The sequence below is a fragment of the Labeo rohita genome, chromosome 17 (assembly GCF_022985175.1).
Source record: "Labeo rohita strain BAU-BD-2019 chromosome 17, IGBB_LRoh.1.0, whole genome shotgun sequence".
NCBI lineage: Eukaryota > Metazoa > Chordata > Actinopteri > Cypriniformes > Cyprinidae > Labeo > Labeo rohita.
The window spans coordinates 6,288,037-6,300,962 of record NC_066885.1 but is presented as its reverse complement, the minus strand read 5'-3'; the positions used below and the strand labels follow the sequence as shown (position 1 = coordinate 6,300,962).

The 12,926-nt window shown below is 31.1% G+C and overlaps 1 protein-coding gene across 1 annotated transcript; it reads left to right on the top strand.

Moving 5' to 3' along the window:
* The first annotated feature begins 800 nt into the window (after positions 1–800).
* cfl2 (cofilin 2 (muscle)) lies at positions 801–6,631 on the top strand. Its single transcript, XM_051134207.1, has 4 exons — positions 801–964; positions 3,784–4,091; positions 4,695–4,771; positions 5,735–6,631. The coding sequence occupies exons 1-4, from the start codon at positions 962–964 to the stop codon at positions 5,845–5,847; spliced, it is 501 nt and encodes a 166-aa protein (XP_050990164.1). The 5' UTR covers positions 801–961; the 3' UTR covers positions 5,848–6,631.
* Positions 6,632–12,926: the final 6,295 nt, after the last annotated feature.

Sequence of the window (12,926 nt, the reverse complement as noted above, 5' to 3'; positions counted from 1 at the left end):
AAGCCTGCATTTATTTGATCCAAAGTACAGCAAAAACAGTCAAATTGTGAAATATTTTTACTATTTAAAATAACTGACTTCTATTTGAATATTTTTTTAAAATGTAATTTAATTCTGTGATTTCAAAGCTGAATTGTTAGCATTATTTTTTTCAGGTTTCTTGGATGAATAGAAAGTTGAGAAGAACAGCATTTATCTGAAATGGAAATCTTTAAAAATTAAAGTACTCAACTGTTTTACATTTTGATAATAATAAATGTTTCTTAAACGGCAAATCAGCATATTAGAATGATTTCTGAAGGATCATGTGGCACTGAAGACTGGAGTAATGATACTGAAAAGGTAGCTTTGATCACAGGAATAAATTACATTTTAAAAAATATTCAAATAGAAAGCAGTTATTTTAAATGGTAAAAATATTAAACAATATTACTGATTTTGCTGTATTTTGGATCGAATAAATGCAGGCTTGGTGAGCAGAAGAGACTTCTTTAAAAACATTAAAAATCTAAAGGTGCACTTTAAATGAAGATTGTCCAGGAAAAAATAACCCTGGCTTTGTCTGTTTTAATTGTGTACCCTGTGTAACATTTAATTAGGTTATTTTAAAGTTTATAACAACATTAGCTTATGTTTTGTAATGTTCATGACTTACAAGTTTGTTAAACATGCTCACATTTTCATTAAAGTTAAGCGATTGTTGTTTCAAACAGTATTATGCTAAGCTGTCATTCAAACGCTTGGTTTCTCTGGTGGCATATATTGTCCATTTCATTGCCAAGTGTCCCAATGACAGTGCATATGCTCGAGTAGCCCTTCACTGCGGCTGTGCAGTGATGTCCCTCTCTCTCTTTCTCGCTCTGTCTCTCTCTCACACACACTCGCACTGTCTCGGCTGTTCACATTCCCAGATAGAAGTACCAAGAAAATAATCGTTCATTGATTCACCGCATCGGACAGCATGGTAAGCACAGGTCTTCTCTCACACCTCGTTCATTCTTAATTCATAATACACGTTATAACATCATTTTGAAACTCTTTCTGTCAAACTTTTGATCGGTGACTGTCACGTTTTCAGCTCCGGCAGGATATGTAATGCGGCGCTGTGGCGCGCTAGCGAGGTCCGTGATTGTACGCGCTCCGCTTGAGAAATATCAAGCTGTATTCGGGTTTAAGTTTATTTTGTGGTTAACCAAGTCGCTTTTAGTTTGATATAAATCTATATCTCAGGCCTGTACCCCGAGGCGGCCATTTTAAGCTAATTTTAGCCGGTGCTTTAATCACTCTGAGCGCACTCCTCTCCAACTTTTACTCACGCGCACTGGAGAAGCAAATGGTCGGGGGTGAATTGATGGACTCGTACGAGCATAATCAGATCTGAACGAGCTGTTCATTGCCGTCAGATGCCTATTGTGGGTCCTGGGGAGTGAATTAGGCTACTTGTTCATGATTCAGTAGGATTTAGTGGCCATAGTGTGAGTGAGAGAGAGACTCGGAGCTCTACACCAGCTGCTCGGAGCGCGTCTGTGCGCCTGCGCCATGACTGCCTGTTAACTTACTGTTAAATACTTTACACTTGCTAGTGCTTTCGATACTAGTAACTATTACAGTAGTCGACACTACTTGTTTAATAAATATTATATTTTATATATATATATTAATAAATATTTTATAAATATATATATAAAAATAACTAAATACCAATTCAGTACATTTTCTAACTACTAACCTAATGTTTAGCACGTATTTCAGTACTTTAGTATCGACTAGTAGTCATTATTTTGTTACTAGTATACATACCCACCTTTTTCTTTAACGCGGAATTAAGGTTATGGGGGCGACTTCCGGTTCATTAGCCGCTATAGGGAAATAACAATATAAATAACACCATACAGTAAACGTTAAAACTCCACTACAAAACAGTGTGTTCATAATTAAGATAACACATTAAAATAATATGGTAAGACATCCATTTGCAATATCAAGCAGCAAAACAAGCTTAAAAAAAGCTGGACGCAAAAGAGACAGGAAAACATAACATTTACAAATGGCTGTGCCCACTCTTACCTTAGGTTGGATGGTAATTATAATTTATAATAGTTTTATAATAGTTGTTTGTAACAAACAAACAAACATATTTATAAGTTCTGACGAGAATTTATTTAGGTTGATATTAATGTTTTAGTTTGACTAGTATTTGTTTTTAAATTTAACTATTTCTTAGACATTATAAAAAAGAAGCAGGTAAGTAGTGGGAACTAGGTTGATATTGTTTTGTTTATTATTTATATGTTTTATATATTATTATTTTACTGCTGTTTAAACGGTTAATCGTGATTAATTGTATCCGAAATAAAAGTTTTTGTTCACACACAGCATATATTTTGAAAATATTTGTGTATGTACAGGTATATATTTATATTCATATAATTTGTATTATAAATAAATAAATATATATATATATATACATATATATGTGTGTGTGTGTGTGTGTATATATATATATGTGTGTGTGTGTGTGTGTGTGTGTGTGTGTATATATCTATATATATATATATATATATATATAAACATAGCATATTTTCTTAAATATATACATGCATGTGTGTGTATTTATATATGCATAATAAATATACACAGTACACACACATATATAAACAAAAACTTCATTTTGGATGCGATTAATCGTGATTAATTGTTGCCCAGCGCTATAAATTATTAGTACTTTAAAGGTTTAGTTTAAAAAACAAGCGTATATAATCTAAATATAAACAAATATTTTAAGTAATTTTACTTTTCAAGTAAATTTATCTTAATTTAAGAATACTTAAAAAAGAAAACAAGACAAATACTAAAATTGATTAATTGGTTTCAGTGCAACTGGAGTAGTAAAGTAGTACCAGTATCTAATTAAGTTCTTATCTCAATCTATAGTAATTACCTTTGGTTACTAATATCCAATTTTAATCCTCTAATAGTTCATTTTAGTCTTCTAATAACATGTAATAAAAAAATCATTAAAACTAGTGCTGGGCAACGATTAATCGTGATTAATCACATCCAGAAAGTTTTTTTTGTATATAATATATGTGTGTGTACTGTGTATTTAAATACACAAACATGCATGTATATATTTAAGAAAAATATTTTATGTTTATATATATATATAATATAAATTATATGAATATAAATATATGCATGTATTATATAAACAAAAGCTTTTATTTTGGATGCGATTAATCATTGCCCAGCACTAAGCCAGTGTAAGAATAGTTTCTAGGGAACATATAAAAATAAGTTTTGAGGAATACATTTTAAAATGGCGTGCGAGTAGTGTAGAGAGGTTCATTTAGCTGTTTACACTGTTTTGTTTCAGTGGATTAACGCTCAGTTCAACCTTCCAAGGGCCTCATTTGTTTTGAGGGTGAAGTGTCATTGATCATGAATCCAAATGTCTTTAAAAAGTCCCAGGAGGGGCTCCCATAGTTGTATTATGTCCCAGGCACCCCACTATGACTTGGCCTTGTGGTCCATTTTGGACCGGGAGTGAGAGATTTGAACTGTAGTGACAGACCAGCTGGCTATGCGCAGCACGTACGTGAGTCAGGGTTTGTGAGCAGCACCGGATCACTCAACGCCAGCGAGGTGATCCAAATATCACGCCTCGATACCTCTAATATTGTCTGGTGGATTCATACAGTAGTTATTTTTTACTGTGGATGTGCATTATGATGCTGGTAACTGTCTGTATTCATCTCAAACTCATTCTCATTCTCATCGCAGGCCTCTGGTGTCACAGTCAGTGATGAAGTCATCAAAGTCTTCAATGACATGAAAGTGCGGAAGTCCTCGACCTCAGACGAGGTGAAAAAGCGCAAAAAGGCAGTACTGTTCTGCCTCAGCGACGACAAGAAGAAGATCGTTGTAGAGGAGGGCAATCAGATCTTAGTTGGAGACATTGGAGACACTGTTGATGACCCCTACGCCTGCTTCGTCAAGCTCTTACCACTCAACGACTGCAGATACGGCTTATATGATGCCACTTATGAAACTAAAGAATCCAAGAAAGAAGACTTGGTATTTATATTTTGGTATGTAGTCTGACTGCCATGGTAGTTATTTGGATTGCAAAGGGGTGCAAAATTTATGGTTAATTTTTGGAATCTTATATAATGTTTTTATAATTACAGATAAATGTTGTTTTATATTTTATTTTTTAAACTTATTTATGCATTTATTAATTTTTTTTTAATTGGTATTTTGATTTTAATTTAGTTTGAGTTCTTCATTAGTTTTTATTAAATTTGCATGTTTGGAAAAGCACTTTTAATTTAGTTTTTTTTATTTTATTTTAAGTTCCATGTTTTAGTTCTGTTTTTTTATTCTTATGACTTGTTTGATCTGCCTATGGCAATGGATACAACAAGTGAACTTGTCTAACTTTTATTATAGAATACACTGATAGTTTAACATCAGGCTTGGGAAATTAATTATGTCAGACCATCCAACACTGGCTAATCATGAGTCGTTTTATATTTTAAATTATTTATTTTTATTTAAATCAGGGTAAATATTGTTTTGATCTATAAAATAGCTTCAGATAATAGCAATAACCATGCAGTTTGTTGCTTTTTAATTCAGTTTGTTAGCATGTGTACTGAGTGTTGGTGTTTTTGATGTTTTGGTGTTTTTAGGGCCCCTGAAGGTGCGCCATTAAAAAGCAAGATGATTTATGCTAGCTCAAAAGATGCCATTAAGAAGAAGTTTACAGGTGAGTATAGTCATATTCAATACCCATAATGCATATATAGATAGATAGATAGATAGATAGATAGATAGATAGATAGATAGATAGATAGATAGATTTAAAAAATTAAATATTGTATTTAATATATTTATTAGATTATTTTATTATTAAATATTAAATTAATAGTTAATATACAAAATATATAATATATAAAATATATAAAGATCCTAAAGTATTAAAGAATATTAAAGTTACAATTTAAAGTTAATATAGATTAACTATATATATATATATATATATATATATATATAGTATTTTATAATATTATATTACATATATATTTATATAATATATTATATAATACATAATTATAATTATATATATATATTATATGTAAATCATAGTAAATTATATATATATTTTTAAAAATATTATATATAAATTATAATTATAATAATAAATTATAATTAAATAAATACATTATTATAATAATTAATTATGAAATTACTAGTTAATACACAAAATATATAATTATAAAATATATAAAATACAGATCCTAAAATATTAAAGAATATTAAAGTTAAAAATTAAAGTTAATATAGATTAACTATATATGTAATATTGTATAAAATTATGTATATTATATTAAATTACATATATATTTATATAATAATATATATTATATTATATATATATAAATTATAGTACATTATACATATATTTTTAAAATATTTTTTATATGAATTTATACATATATAAATTGTCAAACATCCCTAATATATTACTTTGACATATTTTAACATCCTTTAGCCATGCCGTTTTGTCCTTTACTTTTTTTGTGCCAAATAATCGATCAGGATAAGACAATGAACAAAGAAAGCATGCTTAAGTTCATATTCCCATTGGAAAAAAACACTCCAGTAGTACATTATTTTTTATTTAAAGTCCTTATTTTGAAATGTAATACAATTATGCATCCTTTTTCAGGTATTAAACACGAATGGCAGGTTAATGGTTTAGACGACATTCAGGACCGCTCAACCCTGGCAGAGAAGTTGGGAGGAAGCGTGGTCGTATCGCTGGAGGGGAGACCATTGTAAACTCAACAGCCATGTGCCATCTGGATTCCACACGCTTTATTTTAGCAGCTTTCTCTATCATTTGATCCTGAAGGAATAATCCTAGTTTGTCTTTATTTCCTTTTTCTTTTCTTTTTTTTTTCACATTAAGGAGATCTCATTAACATATGCAAAAAAAAAAAAAAATCTACCAGCTGAATGCTAGCTTTTGCAGTTAGCTTTTATACGTCCCCAAAGAACTTTCTGTCTCCCTCTTTGTGTTTTGCCAAACAACAGTAGAAAGCTCAGATGATATATTCGCAGAGATATTTTATTATGCTGTAAGTGAACTATATGAGAATGCTGTACGTTAATGCCTCACAGCCATGCGTTAACCGGTGACAAGCACTTTACACGTTTGAAACTATTTATTTGAACTCTTTTAGCTAATCTGGCTCATTTGGCGAACACATAAAGTCTATGCAGATAAAACAAAGCACTTTTCGTTTTTTACACTACCAGTTGAAGGAGGACTTTGGAATTTCTGTGTCTGTCAGCCCGGAATAGAAGTTACCACAGTTTTCATTCCTGTTACGCATATGGACATAAACAGATGGGTTCTGAGCTCTTCCACTGCAGCCTTTGATTGAAACGCACCTTTGAACGTTAAGGCCGAGCTGCTTGGAATGATTTTTCTTTTTTTTTTTTTAACACTACATGAAAACACAATATTATCTGTAAAGATGGCAATATTTGCAGCCTGAAGTGAAACATTGTTTTTGAGATTGAGGAAGGTGCCACTTTGAAATAAAATCTTGTGGCGGAATTCTTGGATGGATTTCTTGGCTCAATTAAATAGTCGCTCATTTCAGCAGAGTGTGAGATCATGTGACCTCAGTGAGACGTGATGATGTGTGAGATGTGTTTGCTTAGACATCAGAACCACCTTCACTGAAGAAATATGATAATCATTCTTATTTATTAACATTATTTTTTAAAGTTCTGAATCAAGAATCTATCGTTCTATGTGTCGTTCTAACTATCTGTCGTTCTATCTGTCACGCAATGTACGATGTTCTGTCTGTTGTGTTCTATCGTTCTGTCAATTGTTCTATCTGTCACTCTATCGCTGTGACATTTTATCTATCATACTGTCTGTTGCTCTATCATTCTATCTGGCGTTCTATCTATAGTTGCCATTTTATCTATCTATATATCTATCTATCTATCTATCTATCTAACTATCTATCTATCATCTATCTGTCTATCTATTGTTCTATCTGTCACTCTATCTATCTGTCTATCTGTCTATCTATCGTTCTATCATTCTGTTGTTCTATCTTTTGTTCTATCTGTCGGTCTATCATTCTATCTAACTGAACTGAACTGTTCTATCTATTGTTCTCTGTCACTATCTATCTAATGTTCTATCATTCTGTCGTTCTCTATTTCTATCTTGTTCTTTCTGTTGGTCTATCATTCTGTCTAACTGAACTGAACTGTTCTATCTATTGTTCTCTGTCGCTATCTATTGTTATCTATCTATCTGTCTATCTATCTATCGTTCTATCGTTCTATCATTCTGCTGTTCTAACTATTGTTCTCTGTCGCTCTTGTTCTATCTATCATTCTGTCACTATCATTCTATCTATCTATTCTTCTATCTGTTGCTCTATCGTTCTGTCTTCTATCGTTCTGCTGCTCTATCATTCTATCTATTGTTCTCTGTCACTCTATCGTTCTGTCTATCATTCTATCTATCTATCTATCTATGTCTGTTGTTCTATCGTTCTAACTATTGTTCTCTGTCGCTCTATTGTTCTATCATCTATTATTCTATCTGTCACTCTATTGTTTAATATAGTTCTGTCGCTCTGTCGATCTGTCTATCGTTCTGTCTGTCGCTCTGTCGTTCTATTGTTCTCTGTTGCTCTGTCGTTCTATGTGTCTATCTATTGTTCTATCTGTCACTCTACCATTCTCTCTAAGTGTCTATCATTCTGTCTGTTGCTCTATCATTCTGTCTGTCGTTCTATCTAGTGTTCTATCGTTCTGTCTCTTTGTCATTCTGTCAATGTCTGTCTATCTATCTATCTAGCTATCTGTCTAGCTATCTAGTGTTCTGTCGTTCTGTTGTTCTATGCCTTAATGCCGTATAGATATACAAGTACATAAGGTCAATATAAACTTAAAGACTTTTTAAAATCTGCCTTAGCCAATATTCAGTTTCTCTTGACAATCTGTGAATTTCTAGTTATTGAATGGTTTGTTAGTGTTTGGTTGAGATTTTTTGGGGCATTCTGATTCTTGCATAACAACTGAGTAAAGAATTAAACTCACTAATATAAAATCAGATACATACATCTTCAGACTGAGGGCAGCTGCTGTCTTAAAGCACTTAATAAAGTTTAAATGAGCAGCCCAGCCTCCTTCACTACTTCTTACAAGCCAGCCAATTTCTATGAGCATGGTCTTGCAGTAGATCTGGGCTTGAGGCCAGTGGCTGCTTTTCCCTTTGGAGAATTTGATCCGCAGGCAGGGAGCAATCCTCTGCTGCTCGGCGCTATTTATGGCCAGCATGCTTTTGTGTCTTGTCATCGTTGTCCACAAATGGCAAAACTGAACATGCTTCCAAAGAGCTACAAAAGGGACGCTGGGCAGCGGTTATAAAGAGCAGTTTTCACTCTTCACTGCAGTAGCACGAATGAAAGGAAGGTCTCTGTTTCAGTGAAAAACACAGGGGGCTGCTCTCAAATATCACAGACCATTTTTAAAATACAATGTGTAGATTGTTACAAATCTAATCCCTAGAAACCCCTCGCATAAAAGGAGAGAGGAGAGTACTGGCCTTCATCTGTGTTGTTAATAGTTCAGTGGTGAACACATTGCTTTCTCCTCTGGGAAATTTCTAGTAGTGGTTATGAAACTAGTTCTCTGTGTATGTAGGGGGTGCAGACCTGGATATGATATGATATAGACTGATATTCATCTAACATAAGAGTTTACAATGGCAAATAGCAAATAGTATCTAGAGAGCAGGGTGACTGATGGCTGATATAATGCCAGTATATACATAACATAACATTCATTGATAGCAAATGAGATTTAAATACAATTACTAATAACAGATGAATAATAAATAACAAAAAAATATAAATGATACACTAAACATATAACATATTAAATAATAATAATAAAAAAAAACATTTCTTATGCTACACTGCTGTTCAAAAGTTAGGGATCAGTAAGCTTTTTAAATGTTTTTTAAATAAGTCTCTTGTGCTCACCATGGCTACATTTATTTATTGAAAAAATACAGTAAAAACTAATTTTGTGAAATATTATTACCATTTAAAACAACAGTTTTGTTTTTGAATATATTTTAAAATGTAATTTATTTCTGTGATGCAATGCTGAATTTTCAGCAGCATTACTCTAGTCTTCAGTATCACACAATTCTTTAAAAATCACTCTAATACTTATTAAAACTGCTTAATATTTGCTTTGCTAAACATTTAAATCATTAAAACCAAAAGTCCCGTGCACGTCAAGGATGCTTAATCATGCATCAATCCAGACAAACAACAAAGCAATCTATACTCAAAAGACACAAATTTATTTACTTGCAATCTTAAAAGTTGCATCTATTTTGGGCTCACGTAGCCAACTTGTTAGTCAGAGCTTTTATGTTCTGCTACACAAAACAAAGTGCCTTTCATGTAAGCCCTGAATCTCTGTGTCTGGACAAGTGTGCTGAAAATAAACAAATGACCTCTCCTTGCTCTCCAGTAGATTCTGTGCGGTGAAAGGGTGTGTGCACTGCGCTTGGAGTATTGATAGCTTGCTGCAGCAAAGCATGTGAGAATGTGCGACATGCTGTTAAAAACATTTCAGCAAGCCGTTCCTTCACATTTAAAATGAAGATCTGTGCATTTAAAGGAGTAGGTCAGCCAAAAATTAACATTTTCTAACATTTTTTCACCTTTAGGACATATGATGAGTTTGTTTCTTTATTTGAAATAAAATAAAAATTAAGAAATGTTGCATGACATCACTTGCTCACCAATGGATCCTCTGCAGTGAATGGGTGCCATCAGAATGAGAGTCCAAACAGCTGATTAACACATCACAATAATCCACAAATAATCTACACAACTCCAGTCCATCAATTAACAACTTGTGAAGCAAAAAAGCTGTGTGTTTGTAAGAATAAATTTTTAAGACTATAAACGCTGCTGAATCAGGAGAGAAATATGCACAGATCAAGCCCTGTTTACAAGTGAATACAGTCCAAAACAGTTCTAAACAAATATGTGGGTGGATTTTGATGTGAGAGGACAAAAGAGAATGGACTATTTGACTGGATGAAGATTTATCATGAATTATTGACTCTTATTTTGCCCAGAGGTTTAAATCTAAAACACAGTGATGCTGCATATTTGCAAGAAAAAGCATACAAACATCTTTTCACTTCACAAAATGGTAATTGAGGGATTGGACTTGCATGGATTACTTTATCAGCTGTTTAGACTCTCATTCTGACGGCACCCATTCACTGCAGAGGATCTATTAGTGAGCAAGTGATAAATTTCTCCGAATCTGTCCTATGAAGAAACTCATCTACATTTTGGATGGCCTGGGGGTGAGTACATATTCAGCAAATTTTCATTTTAAGGTGAATTATTCCTTTAAAGGATGAAGGAATGTGAGGAAAAAGGAGGCACAATCTTGAGTTACTTAGAATGTAGTAACTACATTCCAAGTAAAAAAGAAATTGACCTTCAGGTTTACAATGTCTGTATTTTTTGCATATGGAAGCAGCATCTTAAATGTATTTTATGGGTATTTTAGTTAACTAAACCGTTTGAACGGTTGTTTTGCAGTGGATTTGCTGTCTATTGCAGTGCAACATGACCTGTTGAGGGCATATCAATGTGTTACTGCATATTGCAGGGTCACAAGATTTCTCTTGAGGACAGAGTTACTCAATATGTTATTATGAATGCTCACGTCCGTGATGTTGATGCCTGCATATCATTTCTCAATCTGTTTTTTCATCCTTAACTGGTGTTTTGTTGTTTTAACATCCATTTATTGAGTTGACACTAATATCATGCAGCAACATATGCAACGGCATGTCTATGCAGTGGCAAAACAGGTTAAAAATAAAAACTATTATGTACTGTATATAGCCAGACACAATGATATAAGCATAAAGTTGCAATTAATACAACGTTATATTAGATTTTATACATGTAAATATGCTCTTTAACTTTATAATGGCAAGTAATTGGTGTATAGAGATCACTACTGTGTGCCGTTTTATGATGTTGAGTTTTCAGAAGGTTCAAGATTGACACTTGACCATTGGCTGATCATTACCTAAAGCCTGTCAGTAACCACAGACTATAACACGGGCCAAAGTGCTGAGCTGCAATGCGGTACAGCATAGATTATTATTCTGTTCTCGATTCTTGTCATAAAAAATTCCAATAGTGCTGGATTCTTTCAAACTCATCTATCTTATTAATTCATTAATTGGGGGTTGAGTACTAACAGCATCATACTCCACCAGCAGGTGAAGATAAGCAGCTGTTTTCTCCATGACTAGAGTGAGTTTGTCACCCTCTAGTGGTGAGTAATCATATCAATACACAATCATGTAAACACGTCAGTGAGATTTGTTGCAGTGACCCTATTCTGTGCAGACTTTGTTAGTATTTTATTCATAAGACTGTAATGAAGTTTGTTATATAAACTATTTATAACTTGCTTCTTATGCACTAAAATAATAATAATAACAACAATAATAGTGTATTTTATTTATTCACATAGTAAGGAATATGTATAGCCTAAATTAATATGTAGATACAAATACACATAACATATCTGAATAATAAGAAAATTAACAAAAAACCTAAACGAGTAAAGCCAAATATATAATATAATATAATATAATATAATATAATATAATATATGTAATTGCAATCGAATAATAAATAAACAATCATAATTAAACGTTATTTATTTTATTAATATAGTAAAATTATAAAAAGATAACAAGGAAAAAAACATAATATAATATAATGTTAATATATAATAATAATATAAACTATTAATATTATATAATATTCATATAGTAAAAACATGTATGTGTGGAGACAAATATACATAAAATATCTGAATAATAAAATAACAAGAAAATAAAAGAGCAAAGCCAAACCTGTAATATAATAATATAATATAATATAATATAATATAATATAATATAATATAATATAATATAATATAATAATTGCAATCAATATATATAAATGAATATATATATAAATAAATAATCATAGTTAAACTTTATTTATTGTATTAATATGGTAAAAATGATAAAAAGATAACATGAAAAAACCTAATGTAATATAATATAATACAATATAATATAATATTAATATATAATAATAATATAAATGTTATTTATTTATTTAGTTTGTTCATATAGTAAAACATGTATGTGTGGAGACAAATATGCATAAAATATCTGAATAATAAAATAACAAGAAAAAATAAGAGTAAAGCCAAACCTATAATATAATATAATATAATATAATATAATATAATATATAAATTGCAATCAAATAATACATAAATAATCCTAATTAAACTTTATTTATTTTATTAATATAGTAAAAAACGATAAAAAGATAACAAGAAAAACACACAATATAATATAATATAATATAATTTTAAAATGAATATATAATAATAATATAAACTTTATGTATTGTGTTAATATGGTAAAAACGTGTAGAGAAAAATATACAAAGAAAAAAAGGGAATAATAAAATAATGAAAAAATAAAAGAGTAAAGGCAAACCTATAATATAATACAACATAATAGAATAGAATAGAACAGAATAGAATAGAATGTATCAATCTTATAGTAATAATAATAAAACAACGATAATAACAAACGTTATTTGTTTTATTAATGTAGTAAAAAATAAATACAAATCTACACACACAGATAAGATAAGATACAAACAAATAATAATAATAATATCTCAAATGTAAATGTAAAATCTTTAAAAACATTGAGCAGTTTGTCGGTTTGTGCTTGAACACTTGAA